We start from the raw sequence: 22380 nt of genomic DNA on the forward strand, positions 1-22380 counted from the left end.
GCCATAATTCCAACCATTTAATTTGGAATTGCTCTCAAGCAGAATATTAGTCAATGATGCCATAGCACATTCTTCAATGAAAAAGGTGAAAATCTGTGAAGGCACATTCTTTGAGGCAAAAAAACGGAAGACCCAAAAAATTTGAAAGGTGACCAAGAAGAGAGCTCGAAAAACCCAGAAAGAATAAGTTGTTGATTTCTAGATCCATTGGTTCAAAAATTGAGGCACATGGAAAAATCGAATGACAACCCAGTTGAGATCTCGATAAACCCTCCAAGAATTTGTAATCAAAAAAAAATTCCAAAACCCGAAAACTAGTGCTTTTGACGAAAACTCTAGTCATCGACCATGAAGGTCAAAGTTGTAGGGAAAAATGTCATTTTCTAGTAAAAATGTTGGGCTTTTTTCAAAAATGGTTGTGCATGGACTAACGTTGCTGGAGAGGGCAACACTGACTTAGCAATAAACAACTCCAAAAAAGTTACTAAAAACAACTCTCGATTTTTGTTGATTTTTGGTCATGAGCAGAGAAGTCATGATCACCAAAGACTCACAAAGTGCAGCTGAACCAAGCCCCCCAACAAGCAGAAACACGAGCAATAACAGACGTGATTTGTCCAAATTGCAATTTTTACAGAGGTCATGCATTTTTTTTAATCAGTCGTATTGAAAAGAAAAATGACCATATAAAAAATTACCTTCATTTTTGTTTGTATGGACGCAATTTGCAGACACGTGCAAACCTTACAAATGAATTTCTCAAAAAGACGGAAACCCTAGACGGGCTATTCAGAAAAGCCTTAGAAATAATGTCAAAAAATTTAGGCAAATAACTGCGAAGGAAATTATAAATTTTTCAAAAAAAATTGAAGTATTGGCTTTGATACCATATTACAGAAGTAATTGGTAAAATACTTGCTTGTTATTAATAGAGACCGAGAGTTCTATATATACAAAAGAATGGAACAATGATTCCTTAGGAAACGATCATAAAGAATAGAAACTTTCTATTCTACCTAGGAGAAAACTAATAATTATCTACAACTATTATTAGAAACATTCTAATGTAATGGGCACCCCTGGATGTCCCAAAAAACTAAACCAAATTGCTGAAAGGAATTATGTCAAACAGTTTGCATTCAACTTCTTATTTCTCTGTTTAATGTTTTAAACCCCTTATAATTCCGGAAATCAAACATTTATTGTTTGTTGTGTTTCGTGCATGGAATTGGTATCATACAACATAAACAAGAAAGCAACTACAATGATATGCAAAGTGGAAATGAACTGCTGCTAATAAAATGTTATTTTCAGAATTCATAAAATCAAATACATAGCAGATTTATCAACTCACTAATTACTTCAGCAATATTGTCATAATACTCCAGCCCATGCTTACGAACTTGCTGCTACAATACTTTGTCCTCCAATCAATCCACTACCTTCATAATACCATTCCCTCCAAGCGGCATAAGCGTCGGACAAGTAGTGAAGAAGATATGAGCAAAATATCAAATCTGCCTGTAGCCGGAAATGCAACTAAATTGCCTGATAATGAAGCCAATAAGAAAGAATTCCAAAGGCCAAACCCCAAGGGAATGACGTCTAGAATGTTACAAGAGAGGATAGACGTCCTCAAATGCCGAAAACAAAGCTGCAACTCACACACCAATTTCTTCTCATATTCAACCTGTCTAATGAAGCCACAAATGCTTCCTTTTATTCTATTCCCACGGGTCCCCTCAACTCATATGGGCAATGTGGGATAAAAGATGTGTAATATAAAACATATATTAAAATACCCCTTATGTCTCCCTTGGGTACACATCACCATAAAATATATATTAAAGTAACACTTTAATATTTTACAATTAAATTAGACGATACTTTAATAAAACTTCAGGCATTAAAATGTATTAGCAATCGGACTCCGAATAATGCGAGTGATAGCTCATCGGAAAGCTCTCACCGAGGAGTATTGAGTCCAATCACCAAAATTGACCTGCACTGTGTCCTGCCGACTTACTAAAAATAGTAAGTATGCCTGAAACTAAGTAAATCAACTTCGTTTTGGCCCAAACTGGAAATGACTAGGCCAAAACACTCCAAGATCCCATTAAACCCTTCGTTAGCCCTCGGGACCATGTAGAACAAAGCTAACGCGCACACACTTGGTCAACTGCTAAAATGGGGACATTACATCTAATATTTACAATAGATTAGAAATAGATTACCATTAGCTAATAATAGACGCTTATCTATTATTGTAATAGATCCCAGTAACAATGCAAATATGGCTTCACATGTATGACCTTGTTTGTCTTCAAGGAATTGTTCAACTTCCAAAAAACTCATCGCACACAGCTCCATGGCTATTTCCTTATCATCCTACCCCCCTCCATTGGAAATAATTCTAGATATGTAATTGAAAAGCATTGTCGTGCCCTAGATTCAACTGTTTCAATTGTCACTTGCATAGTCACCAAAGCTTGAAAGATGTATGGAAATTATTGTTTGTGCAAATCATCATAGAAACAACATTTAAACCTTGCCATCTTGGTTGCCTTGTGAAGCCTAAGGCATTCGGGTCTCTTTTTGTCGCTTATTTGCAATCTATCCAAAAGGTTCATTTCTTATTTCTCAAATACAATCATAGATCTTTCTATGTAGACGTCTTTCCTGAATGTGTGTCTATGGCACATACAAGTCTCCTCAAAATTTGATATTGACGATATTATAGATGCCCCAATATTTGTTGCTGAATATATTTTGTTGTGTAAAAATATTTTGTTCTACCAATTTGATGATGCTTGACGAACCTACTTGTTTGACCAAATGCTACAATGATATGTATTCTTCCAGAACGCAACAATCACTAAATTGTAACCTTTGCAAAGTCGCTGCCGCCAAGAATTTTGATAGAGCAATCCATGTAGATATGGCACAGAGTTTGATGTCTCAAGGACGTCGATAGAGTGAATGCACAAATATGATTCATTCAAGGCAAATTCAATCTGCAAGTTAAAGAGTCCAAATCATCTATGTCGTGCAAAAACTTCCATGCTGAAATGAATTTTGATATGGTTCATAGTAGGCATGAAGATTTCGGCATAAGGGCATGAATTCGACAACTTCAGGATTCTAAACTGATTGAATTAGATCTCTCACTTGCAATGGGAATATCAACAAGTGACCATGATATTTTTCTAAGTTACTGATTTGGATGCAGGTACGAGATGTGGGAATTTTTGTTTTTGGATGCGGATGTGGGAGGAAACGTGTGTGTGTATTTATATATATGCAAAGAATGCAAGAAATATACAAAAACAAATCATTTGATAGTATGACTATGATACTTCACCCTATATCAAAATTCAAAATATTTCAAAATTCATATGATATATCAATATGTGCTTGTCCAACATTAGAGTTTGGTCTTAGCCAATATGTTCAAGTAGGTCATGTTCAAGATTTCAACAAAATAAAAACTTAGTTAATGATTGAAGATTCAATCAACTAATATGCATTAGAGTCTGAATCATAAGGATTTGCAAGAAAATGCACATTCTCATCATCATCTCCAATTGCTGAAAGATCATTTGAACGAAACATGGTTCCAGATATGCTAGATGCACCACGTGCCACGCTATCATCATCACCATCTCCAACTGTAGTAAGCTCATGAAGTGTTGCATCCAAATCGCACACTCAAGGGCTACATCCTAAAGCTTTGTTGCCCATTCTTTATAATGATCATTCTTATGTGACAAAAGACACAAGTTGGTGTGGACAAAGACCAAGTCCTCAGCTTTCTTGGAGCCCAACTGGTTGCACTTCAACTAAATGGATAAAGGAGTATGTACTCCAATTCCTTTATGCAATAGAAGAACTAACAAACTAGAAGCCAAATGAGAAGTGGCTGTAGGTGCAAACAAAGTACCAAAATGAGTTGTGAATGCTTCAAAATTCACCTATAGGGTCGTTTAAGGGTTTCATAGGGAAAAAACCAACTTAAAAATCAATTTAGGCACATGCATAATGGGGGACTTAGGTTGTTTTTGGGTTTTTTTATGTTATTGGCCGTTGGGCCTGTGGGTGCTGCATGATACTTCCAGGAGCCCTGCGGAAGCTGGCTGGAAGCCTGTGGCTGGCTTCCAGAAGTATCACGCATCTGTCCGCTTCAGATGCGGAAACCAGCCCTATCTGATACGAATCAGTATCCTAGATATTTTTGAATCATACCCAACCTTTCTTCTCAAGCAATGAGAAATTAGAGGCTGGTCTGGGTCCTTCAGCACTGCTATAAGCACGAGTACAAAATCATTACAGATGACTCAACCTATTTGTCAGTGTAAAATGAAAAATCTATATATTACCGAGCCGAGGTACAAAATCACAGAAGTTTATCTGCAAGCTGTTAAGGATTTAACAAGTGTTTAGAGTCATTCCTCTTATGGGATGTCATGGTCATAGAGATTAATCCAAGGGCATAAATAACCATTGAAGCAGAATTCAATGAATGGTAAAATGAAATATCCCCGACAGGATGATTGACTCTTTAAGCGCTAAAATTTTAAAAACTTCAAGAGTTTGACATTTTGTCAAACAATTAGCAATCGAGCTGTGATGACTCTTACCTTGAGACCTCGGAAGACAATACTGGACTATGGTATTTTTAAATATATTTGGCATTCACATGAGGAAGAAGAATGTAATAATTTGCCAACAATAGCAAGTTAAATGGAAATGATAATGCCGACAGTATTCTATAACAGGGCAGCTAATAACAATTCAATGGAAATGAATATCAGATCTGGTTAAAGCACGAATTTGGTCTGCTAAGATTAGTTGATTTATTCATATTCCTTTTTACAACCAATTGACAATAAAGAACCTAAGTCCGAACCTCTATTTTAAAGGCTGATGGTAGATTCCAAACTTGAGGCGGGTCCAGAGTGGATCGTATTTAACTTCAGACTCGGCCTTGTTTGTTCAGAGGGAATCGCTTCAATATTAATTGCAACCTGTTTCAAACCCGTGTCATTGTACTCTGTGATTATTTAGTGATCTTTCCAAACTCCACGCAATTGCCAGTGCTGTTTACGGATGCTGAAGGAAGTCGCTTGTATTGAAAGATGTTTCTTCTGCCCGTTTCCTTCTCAATCCCGAATGTTGCAGATGGACAGATTTGAATTTATTCTATCCGCTCCCTTTCTCTATTCTGCCTTCTATCATTTGTGCCTGATGCCGACTGCTATTAAGTCCGCTGCGGATTGGAAGTTCGTATCTGAATCTTTCCCCTGATCGCCTATCAACACTGCTGTTGGTGGAGCCTGATCGCGATACGCAAATGGAAGTCGAGACAACTGGTTGCGAAGGAAATCAATGCCGGTTGGAAACACCAAATGCGCCTCTGCCCTTTGATCTCAGAGATCAGATGACCAATCCGACTTTTGTGCGATTTTGAACCTCCAAAGATAGCGCCCAAAACTAGTATGGATTATGCGGCCCTGTTCAACAAATAATCTGCTTGTAAAACAAAACGCGTGGTAAATGATTTCAATCTGGCCTGTGTTCCGCCTTTGATCTCCGCGCGGAAACGATACAGTCACCCGCAAATCTTCCAATCTTGCTTGAGAATGGATCGCCAAATGATGAAGGAATTTTCGTGTGGAAGGTCGCCCGAGCCGGATGACAAGGTTCTTACTTGCTTGGGAAGAGATCGATGTTTATAATTTCCTCAAAACTCAACCCTTAGACCTGCGGCATGAATCAGATGCTGGACTGTTAATATCCTCCTCCTTAGCTTATTAATTTGATGAATAGCAACTAACCAATGAGTTGCGAGTCTTCAGTTCTGCAATGCTTGTGTAGGTGGCAATTAATTCCACACTAGCTGATCCTTTAATGAGCAGTGATGCGAGAACCACAAAATTGGCCTTAAGCCACAGATAATTGCCCTGATGAAATGACTGAATGTCACCTCCAATCTGCAATAATTCGGAAGATATTTCACACCCTCAAAATTGCGTACCGATTGAGAGTTATCGTTCTCAATGGCCAACTGTGACAATTGTAGAAACCCTAGGTTCCACAATGCACTTGTGATTAAATCACAATCTGAAAATCAAAGAGAGATAATCAACTGCCCTGATTCGAATGGAGCCCCCGGGGTGCCTATTTATTCTTTTCCCTCCATCCTCTTCAGAGACTTCTAGAACATTTTTGATCTTATCCCTCAAGTGACTTTATTAAATATTTTCCAAGTCACTTTATTAAATATAAAGTTATCTTTTAATAACTATTTATTTAATTAAAATAATTAATTAGTCGTCCTTGGACAACCATTAATTAAATTAATTAAATCGAACTGTCACCAAAAAATTGGGGACATGACATAAAAGGACCAAAAATGTTTCAAGCATATGCACATTTGGCAAGTACAGAGCTGTCTCAACCTATACTGATATCTTTCCTGCATGATTGAAATTAAATTTTGAATTGGGGCATCCACTGTAGCAGGAGAAACGAATTAGATATCTGGAAGTCCAAGGGTGAAATATGAACTGCTGTATAGATTCTAGAATGCCCCAAAATTGTGTGGTCTCATGGAGATACTATTTAGGGCAGTTTGAATGCAGGTGAATTCAACATATAACAAAAGCAATGAATTCCAATCACAAGGTGTCCTCAAAATGAATATCTCTGCAAAGCCTGTGAATATATTCCTGTGTAGATAGTGTGCAAAATATGGACACAAAGTATCAATGCATCGAAAAAGAAATCAATTTCCATATTCCAAGTAAATCTTCACAACTGGCTTGGGTTCTACAGGAACAGCTTTACTGTCACAATCATCCTCAATGTCTCCATTTTCAACTCTATTTACATCAGCTTCAAATGCATCAGCATCTGTCCTGGAACACATATAGATCACATATAATCATTCTTCCTTTGGCATGGTATTTTGGACTTCAAATTTTGCCAAAATTTAAAGTTCCATCAGGTATGATATGCAACATGTCCATGTGCTACCGCCCAGCCAATACTTCTTACTTCTGCTCGCCTTCTGTGTGCCCCAGCGACTCACCTTAATCAGAAATTCCTACTTTGTTGCTGTCATAAATACATAGCAAAGCAGAAGAGGCATTCCTGTGGAAAGAGTAATGGCAGATCAGGTCGTCCCTGTGTCTTGTCACCATTCCAAATTAGGCATTTCACACAAAACCTGTCTTCCTTGTTGCTGTCAAGCAAATACTATGCCTCCGGTATGATTAAAAGGGACAGAGACTCCTCACTATCCTTGGGAGTTTTTATGATTTTTTTGTTGCATAAGATTTCTTGGTTTCTGGAAGTAAATCCAATTTCTAATTCGCATGCCATTATAATCAAAAGCTTGCATATATATACAAGTTCAGTCCCAGAAAGAGAACAGTTAAGCCAGATGTAATAATCAGCCTAGGCCTTGATGAAATCAAATAATAATATCCAATTGTTTTTGCTATATTCCACCGCAAGTAAGCCCAATCCCAGCATACTACAAGTTTGGCTCATTGAAGAATTATTTAATAATCACAGTTATTAATAATTAATTATTTAGTAGTGGTTTATTTCACCGCAAATAGGCTGGCTGACCCAGCCTTAAATTGGGCTAATCGAATTAAGTAAACAGAATATAGTCATTATGTTGTATAGTATTAAGGATGACATGGGTTTTTTCTCTATAATTGTAATGCTGGAAAGCAGCATAGGAAAAACGAAACATGCCATTTCACAAAAACTCTCCACACAGATTAAGAGAGGGAGTACACATCCAAAGTGTTTATGCATTGTGGTTCAATACAAGGCACCCATCTTGAAATGTTGGCAATGACTTATAATCCACTACAAAAGAGTTGGTGAATGAAGGAATGGAGAAATCCAAGAGATGATGCACTGCATGCTCAATGGCATGAATATGCAGAAGTGAATTCGACCTCAAGTGGTAACCACGCACCATTGCACTTTCTCAATGTAGTACAAAGAAAAGCTTTGGATGGTGTTAGTGACTGTTACACCCAAATAAACTTGCTCAAGAAGGATTCCAACAATAAATCATATTCATATTTTTTGGAGCACAACTTATGTACAGGTTCTTAAACAAACACTAAACAAGCTTGATAAGAAACGAACTGCATGCATCTTTCTTGGGTGTAGCAAAAAAATATAGTCTATAAACCAGTTGTTCTTAAGACTTTCACTTAAAAGATCTGCATAGGCAAAAATTTGATATTTGAATAATATCAAATATCATGCACTCCATCATGTAATGTCATTTTGTTTCTATTGACTCTGAAGTATGATGATTGATACAAAAGTTTTCAATAACATTCACAAGACTTGGCAGTCTATTGGATGCAAAAGCTATGCAAGAACCAGCAAAAGCACCAACCACCAAACCCTATTTTTTACTATCCTCTAGTTTTTTGCTAGTCATGGTTCTTAGATCCTCTATATCTAAATAAATCTCTGTATGACTCAAAGCAAGCATTTTGTGCATGGTACATCAAGATTGATGAACATCTTCACATAGTGTTTATCATAATCTTTGAAATTATAACTTGTACATCTGAGACAGGCATAGAGAAGTAGCAATCCTATCATATATCCTGATGATATTGTTATCACTGGCAGTTATGAGAAGATGATGTCTCAAGCGTAGAAAGATCTCAATAAGTCATTTGATATGACTGATCTTGGCTTGTTGCACTACTGTCTTGGGTTGAAAGTATGGTAAACCCAAGATTGTGGTTTTATTTATCAAAGAAAGTATGCTAAGAAGTTACTTCAAAAAATTAACAATTGAATGCAATCAACCAGATTGCAACACCCATGGAAGCAAGCTTTGAGCTTTTTGGATTTAATTACAAGAAAAGGTGAATGATACTCTACAATATATTCATAGGAAGTCTCATATTTCATTTATTGGTTTGACCTACCAAAATATTAACATACATCAAAATTATGTGTACCAAATGATGAGAACCTCCAGCTATCTTATTGGAGGAAAATAATGTAAAAAAAACATTAAATAAGTCTTCAATGAAGAAGAAAATGATATCTGAGGTAGTAGATGAAGAAGAACAAAGAGATTCTAAGAATCTAACATTTTATAAATGATAGATCCGGCAATAAGAAAATTCAGAGGGAACACTGTTCAGAATGATTGTGAAGTTCATTGTGCAACAAATCCAAAGGCAATCCTGGAAGGTGTGGAAAATATGGAACAGTCAAAAAACATATCTTAAAGAGAGGTAAATTTGGTTTAATGGTGGTTCAATCTTCAGAACTGAAAGTAATGAAATGCTCTCATGAGAAATCACACAAAGAGCTTGTCAATCTGCCAGCAGAAAAAAGAAAGACATAGGCTGCAAGTGCTAATCTCGTAGAAAGTAAACGGAAAACAGAATTGTTGGCAAATACAAAGCTCTTAGTATTATATAGTGATATGCACAAAAGGAAGACACTGATTATGGAGTAGCCTTTGTTCCAATGACAATATTAAAACCAATGGAGCTTGTTTTTTAGTTTTCCATGCAGCTTAGTCGGGGCCACCACTAGCTGGATGTCACAAGAGCATTTCTATATGGAGATCTTAAAAAGCAAACCCACATGAATCATTTTGAGGGATTTGTAATTAACGACAAAGAAAATCAGGTATATGAATTAGTCAAATCTTTGTATGACACAAAGCAACCATTTTGTGCATGGTACATCAAGATTGATGAGCATCTATTCACATAGTGTTTACTGTAATGTAATGTCCCCATTTTAGCAGTTGACCAAGTGTGTGCGCGTTAGCCTTGTTCTACATGGTCCCGAGGGCTAACGAAGGGTTTAATGGGATCTTGGAGTGTTTTGGCCTAGTCATTTCCAGTTTGGGCCAAAACGAAGTTGATTTACTCAGTTTCAGGCATACTTACTATTTTTAGTAAGTCGGCAGGACACAGTGCAGGTCAATTTTGGGGATTGGATTCGATACTCCTCGGTGAGAGCTTTCCGATGAGCTATCACTCGCATTATTCGGAGTCCGATTGCTAATACATTTTAATGCCTGAAGTTTTATTAAAGTAACGTCTAATTTAATTGTAAAATATTAAAGTGTTACTTTAATATTTATTTTATGGTGATGTGTACCCAAGGGAGACATAAGGGGTATTTTAATATATGTTTTATATTACACATCTTTTATCCCACATTGCCCATATGAGTTGAGGGGACCCGTGGGAATAGAATAAAAGGAAGCATTTGTGGCTTCATTAGACAGGTTGAATATGAGAAGAAATTGGTGTGTGAGTTGCAGCTTTGTTCTTGGCATTTGAGGACGTCTATCCTCTCTTGTAACATTCTAGACGTCATTCCCTTGGGGTTTGGCCTTTGGAATTCTTTCTTATTGGCTTTAGTATCAGGCAGTTTAGTTGCATTTCCGGCTACAGGCAGATTTGATATTTTGCTCATATCTTCTTCACTACTTGTCCGACGCTTATGCCGCTTGGAGGGAATGGTATTATGAAGGTAGTGGACTGATAGGAGGACAAAGTATTGTAGCAGCAAGTTCGTAAGCATGGGCTGGAGTATTATGACAATATTGCTGAAGTAATTAGTGAGTTGATAAATCTGCCATGTATTTGGTTTTATGAATTCTGAAAATAACATTTTATTAGCAGCAGTTCATTTCCACTTTGCATATTGTTGTAGTTTCTCTCTTGTTTATGTTGTATGATACCAATTTCATGCACGAAACACAACAAACAAATAAACGTTTGATTTCCAGAGTTATAAGGGGTTTTAAGAGGTTGCATGCAAACTGTTTGACAAAATTCATTTCAGCAAATTGGTTTAGTTTATGGGACATCCAGGGGTGTCCATTTCAGTGGTATCAGAGCTATAAGTCCTGCCATCCTGTGGAGGTCTTATAGGGAATTTGGAACAGCCGGATAGAGGGAAAAAGTAAGTAAAAAAAAACACAGGCTAAGCATTTATGTTTGAGCATGCGACAGGGGTCTTTTAATTTCCGCGATACCAGAGCAAGACAAAATAGGATTTCAGACTTGCAAAGCAAACAATCTAGTACATCCGTGCAGGGGGACATTGAATTCAACCATACAGACACAGAGGAGATATTCTGTGATCAGGACAATAATATGGGTGATCGAGATGACAGGAATACAGGATTAGGCGGAGGCAGAAATGCTGGTCCAGATCAAGGGGAGGTACTGTTCCGACAGTTACTGGATACATTAGAGCAGGGGCAGCGTATGCAGCAGGAGCAGAATAGGCGAATGGACATGATGTTGCAGCTCATGGCTAGACAGATGGGTGTCAATATTAATCCAGGTGATGCCAACAACAGAAACAATAACAACGAGAGAAACAATAACAACGGGGGAAACAATAACCATGAAGGCCAAGGCAACAACAATGGTCCTGAGAATAACATTAATGGTAATAATGGACACGGCAACAATGGGAATGAGGCTGATAACTTTAGACACGTTGCACGCCCAGCACGGACTGTGAGCTCGAGACCTCTTCTACCCACTTTTCCACCCAGAGATCCGGTTCATCCAGTAAACGAACCGCAGATTACCGAGTTACAGGATCAGTTCAGGAGGGACTGGGAGGCTAGTGGACCAGAGTTTCAGGCAGATATTTCTCTTAGAGATTATATGGACTTGAGGATGAGACACATGCCTAAAGCAGGAGGGAGGAATCAAAACTTTGAGCTGAGGAAGAAAGTTGGAAAACTTTCTTTACCTTATTATGATGCTTCAGGGAAGATGACTGCACGAGCTTGGGTGCAGAAGGTAGATACATACTTGCAGCTTAATCCTATGCCTGAGGAGGAGGCTATCAAGTATGCGGCTATGCACTTGGATGGCGTTGCACATGAATGGTGGCATCATGGCATGGTGACTTTGGGGCATAATCAGATTACATCCTATGAGGAATTCACCGAAACATTGATTGGGAGATTTGACACTAAGGATCCCGAGTTACATTTCAAGGAGCTAGCACAGTTAAAACAGTCAGGTTCTGTGGATGCTTACATTGCCGAGTTTCAGCGCTTGTCTGTACTTGTTACTGATATCTCTCCTAGGAGATTGGTGGTGTTATTTTGTGATGGTCTTGCTGATCCATTATGAGGTTGGGTGAAGGGACATGATCCACTCACGTTAGCTGAAGCAACTAAAAAGGCACGAGATTTAGCCCCTTCGGTATACAAAGGAAAAAACCATTCAACAGATTCTTCCTACCGCAAGGACAAAGACAAAAAATCATTTCAGAAAGAGTATAGCAAACCCAAAGAAGGATCAAAAGGACTAGACAATGAAACCTTGAATGAACTTCGAAAGAAGAAGCTGTGCTTCCATTGTAGAGAGCCTTGGGACTTATCTCATAAATGCTCTCTCAAGGCTAAGGCAAATCAAATGGAGTATTTTTCAGCAGAAGAGTCAGAGTCAGAAGGGGAGGATCAGCACTCCGATTCAGATGAGGGTAACACTATAGAGGAGAGCAACATTCCTAAGGATGATAGATCGTTGGCACGCTTGACAGGGGCCCAAAAGGCAATCACATTTAAGGTCAAGGGTACTATCCAAGGGCAGAAAGTGATATCTCTTATTGACACTGGGGCTACACATAACTTCATAGATGCACAGTTGGTAGCCAGGAGAGGGTTACAGACAGAGGAGCATGATGGGTTTAGAGTCATGGTGGCTAACGGTGATAAGTTATTATGCACTCGGAAGATATCTAATCTTCGCATCAGGTTTGGAGATGGCTACGAGTTGGAAGATGAGTTCTATGTTGTGGACATGGGAGATTATGATGTCATCCTCGGCATGACATGGATGGCTTCACTAGTTGAGTTCACACTCAATCTAGCGAAATTGGAGATGAGATTCCAGCATGAGGGGAGAACTGTGGTACTTAGAGGGCTTTCAGATGGAGGTTGCAGAATAGTGTCCTTGAGGAGAATGCAGAGACTTTTTCGTCATGATGACATAGAGTGGGCAGCAGAGTGCCACATTATGCCAACTTCACCAGAGCCACAAGAAAAGAGTCATCCACTAGATGTCCAGAAGATACTTGATAGACACGCTAAAGTATTTAGCGATATTCCTCATGGGGTTCCTCCTGACAGAGGGATGGAACATGTTATTGAGCTCGAGGAGGGAGCCAAACCAGTTATGATTACTCCCTATCGTCATCCTAAGAAACACAAGGATGAGATAGAGAAGGCGATTAAGGATTTGTTGGAGATGGGGCATATCAGGCCCAGTAAGAGCCCTTTTGCTTCAGCAGTAGTATTGGTAAAGAAGAAGGATGGGACAATGCGCATGTGCATCGATTACAGGGCACTGAATAAGAAAACAATTAAAAACAGGTATCCCATTCCTAGGATTGATGAGCTGATTGATGAGTTGCATGGGGCATGCTTCTTCACCAAAATTGATTTGCGATCCGGATACCATCAGATCAGGATGAGAGCAAAGGACATTGAGAAAACAGCCTTCCGATGTCACTATGGCCACTTTGAGTTCATGGTTATGCCATTTGGTCTAACCAATGCACCTGCTACATTTCAAAGTTGTATGAACCAGGTATTCAGGAAGCAACTGAGGAGATTTGTCTTGATCTTCTTTGATGACATCTTGGTCTTCAGTAAGACCTGGGAGGAGCACTTACATCATCTGGAGGAGGTGTTATCTATTCTGGAGAGAGAGTCATTGTATGCCAAGGAATCTAAATCTGAGTTTGGCATGACTGAGCTCCTTTACCTGGGGCATATCATTAGTGCAGATGGCGTTCGGGTTGATCCCGAAAATATTAGAGCTATTGTAGAGTGGCCTACTCCCACAAACCTTACACAGCTTAAGGGATTCTTTGGTTTATGTGGTTTTTATAGAAGGTTTGTTAAGGGATTCTCACAGATTGCTACACCCTTGACAGATCTTACCAGGAAAGGAGCCTTTGTGTGGACAGGGGCAGCACAGAGGTGTTTTGAGCATTTCAAGCAGGTAATGTCTTCATGTCCAGTTCTAGCTCTACCGGATTTCACAAAGCCTTTTGAGCTTCATTGTGATGCATCAGGTGATGGGATTGGAGCAGTATTGATGCAGGAGAAGCATCCCATTGCATTCGAGAGTAGGAAGCTCCGAGGAGTTGAGAAAAGTTATTCTATCTATGACCGGGAGATGTTGGCCATAATGCATGCATTGGCCAAATTTCGATCATATTTGGTAGGTGGACGTTTTGTGATCAAGACTGATCACAACAGTATTAAATACTTCATGAGCCAGCGTGATCTTAATGACCGGCAACAAAAATGGGTGACTAAATTGCAGGCTTATGACTTTGACATAGAGTTTGTCAAAGGTAAGAAAAATGTGGTGGCTGATGCCTTATCTCGGAGACCTCACTTATGTGCTCTGGCAGAGATTTCAGGAGATTGGAGAGATCGGATTATAGCAGAGTATGTCGGAGATGCTTGGGCTTCTGGATTGATTTCAGGTACCATACAGGATGATCGCTATGAGGTGATAGATGGATTGATCAGAGTTCAGGACAGGGTTTATTTGATTCCGTCATCACATTTGAGAGAGGCGATATTGAAGGCATTTCATGATGCACCCACAGCAGGACATCCGAGGGTCTTCAAGACCTACAGGCAGATCCGAGAGCGGTTTTCATGGAAAGGGCTCAAGGATGATGTTCAGAGGTATGTCAGGGAGTGTATGGTTTGTCAACAGAATAAGGGAGAACACACATTTCCTGCAGGTTTATTACAGCCCTTGCCCATTCCTGATAGGAAATGGGAAAGTATTTCGATGGACTTCATCACTGGTTTACCACGAGTGCAGGGAAGGGATTGCATCTATGTGGTGGTGGACCGCTTGACGAAGTTTGCTCACTTCTTTGCTATTCCGTCCACTTACACAGCAGCACAGGTGGCAGATCTTTTCTTTAAAGAGATATTCAGGTTACATGGGCTGCCCAGATTCATTGTCAGCGACCGGGATAGTAAGTTTACGAGTGTTTTTTGGCAAGAGTTGTTTAGGTTGTGTGGTACAGATCTTACACCTAGCACTAGTTATCATCCGCAAACAGATGGGCAAACAGAGATTGTGAATAAATGGGCGGAAGGATATTTGAGGAACTATGTAACTACACAACAAAAGGCTTGGATCAGATGGTTGAATATGGGAGAGTATTGTTATAACACCACTTATCATATGTCCATCAAGATGACTCCTTTCATGGCACTCTATGGTTATGAAGCACCTAGCTTCATGGATTTAGTTTTGGGGGACAGTAGAGTGCCCAAAGCCAAAAACTTATTGCAGAATAGTCAGGACATCCTGAAAGTGCTCAAAGAGAATATACAACAGGCCCAGAATCAACAGAAATTGTATGCTGATCAGCACCGAATAGAGCGTAGCTTCGAGGTAGGGGATATGGTTTACTTGAGGCTACAACCATATAGACAGTCATCGCTCAAGAAGAGCGGAGCTGAAAAGTTGAAACCTAGATTTTATGGTCCCTACAGGGTGATTCGCAAAGTGGGCAAAGTCGCCTATGAGCTTGAGCTTCCAGAGGGCAATCGAGTGCACAATGTGTTTCATGTGTCTAGGCTTAAGAAAGCCATTGGTCAGAGTGTAGTGCCTTCTGCAGATTTACCCCCTTTGGATGAGGAGGGGAAGCTTGTGTTAGTACCTGAGGCTATTGTGGATACCAGAGAGAGGAAGCTTAGAAACAGGATAGTGAAGGAGTATTTGGTCAAATGGAAAGACCTGCCGGAGGAAGATTCTACATAGGAGAGTGAGCAGGTTATTCAGCAGGCTGGACTGAGATTGCTTGAGGACAAGCAATTTCAAGGGGGGCGGACTGTAATGTCCCCATTTTAGCAGTTGACCAAGTGTGTGCGCGTTAGCCTTGTTCTACATGGTCCCGAGGGCTAACGAAGGGTTTAATGGGATCTTGGAGTGTTTTGGCCTAGTCATTTCCAGTTTGGGCCAAAACGAAGTTGATTTACTCAGTTTCAGGCATACTTACTATTTTTAGTAAGTCGGCAGGACACAGTGCAGGTCAATTTTGGGGATTGGATTCGATACTCCTCGGTGAGAGCTTTCCGATGAGCTATCACTCGCATTATTCGGAGTCCGATTGCTAATACATTTTAATGCCTGAGGTTTTATTAAAGTAACGTCTAATTTAATTGTAAAATATTAAAGTGTTACTTTAATATTTATTTTATGGTGATCTGTACCCAAGGGAGACATAAGGGGTATTTTAATATATGTTTTATATTACACATCTTTTATCCCACATTGCCCATATGAGTTGAGGGGACCCGTGGGAATAGAATAAAAGGAAGCATTTGTGGCTTCATTAGACAGGTTGAATATGAGAAGAAATTGGTGTGTGAGTTGCAGCTTTGTTCTTGGCATTTGAGGACGTCTATCCTCTCTTGTAACATTCTAGACGTCATTCCCTTGGGGTTTGGCCTTTAGAATTCTTTCTTATTGGCTTTAGTATCAGGCAGTTTAGTTGCATTTCCGGCTACAGGCAGATTTGATATTTTGCTCATATCTTCTTCACTACTTGTCCGACGCTTATGCCGCTTGGAGGGAATGGTATTATGAAGGTAGTGGACTGATTGGAGGACAAAGTATTGTAGCAGCAAGTTCGTAAGCATGGGCTGGAGTATTATGACAATATTGCTGAAGTAATTAGTGAGTTGATAAATCTGCCATGTATTTGGTTTTATGAATTCTGAAAATAACATTTTATTAGCAGCAGTTCATTTCCACTTTGCATATTGTTGTAGTTTCTCTCTTGTTTATGTTGTATGATACCAATTCCATGCACGAAACACAACAAACAAATAAACGTTTGATTTCCAGAGTTATAAGGGGTTTTAAGAGGTTGCATGCAAACTGTTTGACAAAATTCATTTCAGCAAATTGGTTTAGTTTATGGGACATCCAGGGGTGTCCATTTCATGTAATCTTTGAAAGTATAACTTGTACATCTGAGAAGGGCATAGAGAAGTTGCAATCCTATCATATATCCTAATGATATTGTTTCACTGGCAGTTATGCAAAGAAAATTTCTCAAGCATACAAAGATAATAAGTCATTTGATATGACTGATCTTGGCTTGCTGCAGTACTGCCTTGGATTGAAAGTATAGTAAACCCAAGTTTGTGATTTTATCTATCAAAGAAAGTATGCTAAGAAGTTATTTCAAAAAAATAGCAACAACTGAATGCAATCAACCGGATTGCAACACCAATGGACGCAAGCTTTGAGCTTTTGGATTTAATGTACAACAGAAGGTGAATGGCACTCTACAATATATTCACAAAGAGTCATATTTCATTGATTGGTTTGACCTGCCAAAATATTAACATATGTCAACATTATTTGTACCAAATGATGAATGATACAAAAGTTTTCAACAGCATCCACAACACTGGGCACTCTATTGGACCCAAAACTTGAACTATGCAATAACCAACAAAAGCACCAACTACCAAACCATAACCCCTATATTTGACTGTCCAATGTTTCTTTGCTAATCATGATTCTTCTATCTATTCTGATCAAGAATCTGCCATCTTAGTTATCCATTTTCCTCAAACAAAGCAATTAAAGTCTATTTTTAGCGTATTAACATAATTGATTTAAATGTTCTCATAAAAGCATACACTCCATGATGTAATGTCATTTTGTTTCTATTGATTCTGATGTGTGATGAATGATACAAAAGCTTTCAACCACATTCCCAAGACTTGGCAGTCTATTGGACGCAAGAACTATGGAAAACCCAACAAAAGCACCAACCACCAAACCATAACCCCTAATTTTTACTATCCTCTATTTCTTTGCTAATCATGGTTCTTCGATCAATTTTGATCAAGAATTCCGCTATCTTTCTTATCCATTCTTCCTCAAACAAAGCAATTAGAGTCTTTGTTTTTGGAGTATTAACATAATTGATTCAAATGTCCTCATAAAAGCATACACTCCATGATGTGATGTCATTTTGTTTCTACTGATTCTGATGTGAAGAGACAACAAACCTTCTAAACCAACTCTTCTTTAAGTGTTCTCTGGTTATCTATTTCACACCTATGAAGGAGTGAGCTGGTTCTCAATCAGGCTATCAGCATTCTCACTTTCCATTTTATATCCACTCTTATATAGTACTTTTGCTCATGCTCGTCTGTGGAATTAAATTGCTTAATATAAAATTCCTTTTGAGGTCAAAGTTATTTTATCAGCATTATAAATGTTCCTCTCTCTCTTACATACCTTCTCACTTCCACATTAACATTTGAGCACTCTTGCATGTTAATTTTTCATTTGTCCATCCACTTGTTATACTGATTTTGTTTCATCCAAATGCTGTCTTCTAATTTATTCTTCATGGACTGCCTCCACTTGTTATACTGAATTTGCTTCATCCAAATGCTGTCTTCTAATTTATTCTTCCTGGACTGCCTCCACTTGTTATACTGAATTTGCTTCATCCAAATGCTGTCTTTTAAACTTTATATTCCTGGACTGCCATATCGGTCTGCAGATATTCTCTATTACCTTCAAATAACCTAACAGCTAAATAATCACAAACACTTCAACTGAAGCGCATAGATGTGGCTCTTATTGAAACTGCATGCAATTGAATATTTTGTAATCTCAATTTCAACATTTCATCTTATAAAAATAAAAATAAAGACACAAAAAAGGATTATATGATCCATCATTAAAATAAAACGATAACAAAGTTCTGTGCCATGTGTTAGATTTATTACATTAATCGGGCTAGTTTCTAAGTTTAGTTTAAATAAATAAATTAGTTAAATGTATAGTTGCTGGAAGTTATTCCCGTAAGCAGATTTTGTAAGGGAAAATAAGGCTATATAAAGATACTCAGACATCAATGTATATAACATTCAGTATCAATTCTATATGTATCCGAATGTATCCAGAAAATCTGAATGAATAAAATCAGCATTTTATATTTTTAGCTCTTTCATTTGGTATCAGAGCCTGGTATACAAACAATGGAGACTTAACTATGAGATGAAAAAATGTGTTGTGCCCAGAAGTGATGACAATGTTTGTATGCAACAGTGAAGTTTTCATGCAGTACTCACAAGCATTGCATTCATTATAGACGCAAGAGGAATGATTCTGGTTGGTAGAAAGAATATATGTTTCTAACGGTCTGAGGAGTCAAAGAAGACAAATTCTCTATCAGCGCATTCAAGAAAATGGATTAAGGAATGGAATCATTGCCAAAGAACACTATCTGTTAACATCAGATTACTATGGGAAAGTGATGGGAGAAGCATCATTAAATTTATTTATTTTTCTCTTTCGCAATAAGATCACGAGCAATGCTACCATGTGTCTATCTGGTATTCCGTGAGATCATCAATTTGGAGAGTATGTGATGTTTCTATAACAGAGATTTTACTTGGCCTTTCATAATTTGCAAATTGCTTTGGTTCATATGCTAGTCAACTTGGAGAACCATTTCCTACAGCGTTGGATGCATTTTCATTTGAAAATTTGTAAAGAGTGTTTGCTTTTCTATTGTACATTTTTTTAAGTTGCTTGACTTTCTTTCAAAGCAATCAAGAAGAAAATTGATAAAATGACTACTATTACTAAGTTTGAAGGTATTGAATTCTACACATGGCAAATTAAGATACAGTTGCTTTTTATTGAAAAAGATCTATGAGATATTGTATGTGGGTTGGTGAATAGTTTACAAGATTTTGCTATAAAGAATAGAAGTAAATAGGAGGTTGGAGGATTTTTATCATCTCGAGCTAACTTCTCGCTCAGAGATGATTACTGCATGAGAAGCACCTATTTGTGTCCCTATAAAGTCGGGGCTTGGCAAACTCATCCCTGAAGATAAAGAGGGGACTTGATAGATTTGTGTCCCTGAAGAAAAGAGGGTGCTTGGCTGCGTGATTGTCCCTCTATGGGGGGGGCCAAGATTTGAAAAATGGTGTTAGAGACACTCGGAGGAGATGTCAAATTTTGGAGGAAAGGCTTCCATGACATATTAGTGGTGTTTGTTTCTACGGCACTTGAGGAGGCGTTAGACACACTCGGAGGAGATGTGGACTTTCAAAGGAAAGGCGTCTCATGTGCAGCACCAAAGGAGGCATCAAGCACACTCCATGGAGATGTGAAATTTTGGAGGAACTGTGTCTCATTGTGTAAGGGAGGTGGAAACAATGTTATTATGAGGACAACTTTAGGATTTGCAGTCTGAAGTTGGGATCTAAGGGCAACTTCAGGATTAGGATTTGCAATCTGAAGTTGCAGAGAGAAAATCTACTTCAAAGATTGGTGAGGAGCTTCATCAAAGTTTCTAGAGGAATAATATTGGTTAAGACTTTCACTTTTATTGGATTAATGTAATAAGGGGGAATATGTTGGACTTATTACATTAATTAGGTTAGTTTCTAATAAGGGGGAATGTTAGATTTGTTGGATTAATGTAATAAGGGAGAATGTTAGATTTATTACATTAATCAGGCTAGTTTCTAAGTTTAGTTTAAATAAATAAATTAGTTAAATGTATAGTTGCTGGAAGTTATTCCCGTAAGCAGTTTTTGTAAAGGAAAATAAGGCTATATAAAGATACTCAGACATCAATGTATATAACATTCAGTATCAATTCTATATGTATCCAAATGTATCCAGAAAATCTCAATAATAAAATCAGCATTTTATATTTTTAGCTCTTTCACCATGCACTATATCCAAAGTGTAAGTGATGCAAATGTTAATTCATTCCCCACAAAAAGGGAATTTACGAAGTTGAAAACAAAAACAATAGTGAAGCAGAAAATACATACGACTAAGGGAGGAATGTGTGAATGACCATCATGTCGAATCTTGTCCCTGTGCTGCGACAACTGACGTTGGCACCAGAGATAGACGGGCGCGTAGTAATGAAAAACTCTCGCCTTCTGCTCGGGGGTGAGAAGATGCTCGTCAAACCCTAGAAGCCGGCAAACACGGTTTCCGCACTCGAGCCATTCCCCAATGTTGTCCTCGCTAACCTCCACTGTTTTCTCCGCCAGCGGCCCTTCGCGTATAAATGCGTACAAATCAGCCATGGTACCCGCGTTCACTGTGCTTGGCAAACTCCTCGCTAATATTTTGCCCGATTTCGAGGCCCTGTCTCCTCCTACAAGACCACATTGCGACGTCTGTGAGAATTTGACGTAAAAATTTTGGATTTTTTTCACGCGTGGCTTGGCAATTGTAGTCCTTATTCGAGGGGTTGCGCGGTCGCTTGGGGAAAAAAATGGGGAAAGCTTCCCCCAATTCTTAAGCTTGGGATTTGATTGATTGAAGCCATTTAGCGTGGGTTTAGGTGCTGAATAGCAAAAGTGGGCGTCCAGCAATGCTGATTGAAGATGCATTGTACTATGCTCAAGGCAATCAGGAATTCACACGTTGAAGAGTCTGGCTCTGGCTAACATGTGAAGATATTTGAATGATGAGGCAAGCTGGATAGCGGAGAATATGCTATCAGCTTGGAGCCACTAGTTTTTTGGTCTCGCCGATGGCCGTTGGACTTCGGTTTCGTCATAGTGCCAAGGCATTTCTAACTCTTCGTGCGACGGATAATGGAGAAATGAATGAATCGCGTCTCCTCCTCAACCCCCATCTTTGTAGGCTAGTGATATTACATTAAAGAATTTAATCCCACTTCTAGTCATGATGAAAAGGCCTATATAAGGGCCTCTATTAACTGGAAAGCAAAAATGTTGATGGCACAAATTAGAACTAGTTCACATCAGCTGCGATGTGAAACTGGTAGATGGCAAGTTCCAAAGGAAGAGTGGGCAGACAGAACATGTTTATTTTGCAATATGGGAACAGTGGAGACAGAGCAACACTTTGTCATGGAATGCTTGGCTTACAACGACATCAGATCTGATTATACAAAAATTTTGCAGAACAAGGACTTCAACTATTTATTTGAGGAAGATCAAGTGAAGAGAACAGCGGAGTTGATTATCAAAATTTCGAGAAGAAGAGACAAGTTAACCAAAACTTTGCAACTGACTAGTTTGGCTCCTGACTCGGGAGGGCGATTGCATGGGTCCCATAGACTACTTTAGTCTCGTGGACGTCATTAAAATCTATCATATCATATCATATCCATATTTCCTATTTTTTTAAGTAGTTTAACAATTGAATATTTGTTGAGGTTGGGTAAATATATCCATCGATGTAGAGGATTTCAATAGGAGATCATATGACCTTGAGGTTACTAGAATGGAGATGTTTT

The 22380-nt window shown here is 38.6% G+C and overlaps 1 protein-coding gene across 1 annotated transcript in view; it reads right to left on the minus strand.

Moving 5' to 3' along the window:
• LOC149527830 (P-loop containing nucleoside triphosphate hydrolases superfamily protein) overlaps positions 1-21550 on the minus strand; it is a 43639-nt gene extending 22089 nt beyond the window's left edge. The window contains exon 1 of the mRNA XM_089812100.1: positions 20933-21550. Coding sequence (XP_089668226.1) covers positions 20933-21505 — 573 coding nt within the window. The 5' untranslated portion in view covers positions 21506-21550. The remainder of the gene's footprint in view (positions 1-20932) is intronic.
• Between the last annotated feature and the right edge of the window lie 830 nt (positions 21551-22380).

This window comes from Cupressus sempervirens, unplaced genomic scaffold (genome assembly GCF_028749045.1).
Source record: "Cupressus sempervirens isolate cs-2001-9-10 unplaced genomic scaffold, ASM2874904v1 CseChr00s100002_03, whole genome shotgun sequence".
In the NCBI taxonomy this organism is placed as follows: domain Eukaryota; kingdom Viridiplantae; phylum Streptophyta; class Pinopsida; order Cupressales; family Cupressaceae; genus Cupressus; species Cupressus sempervirens.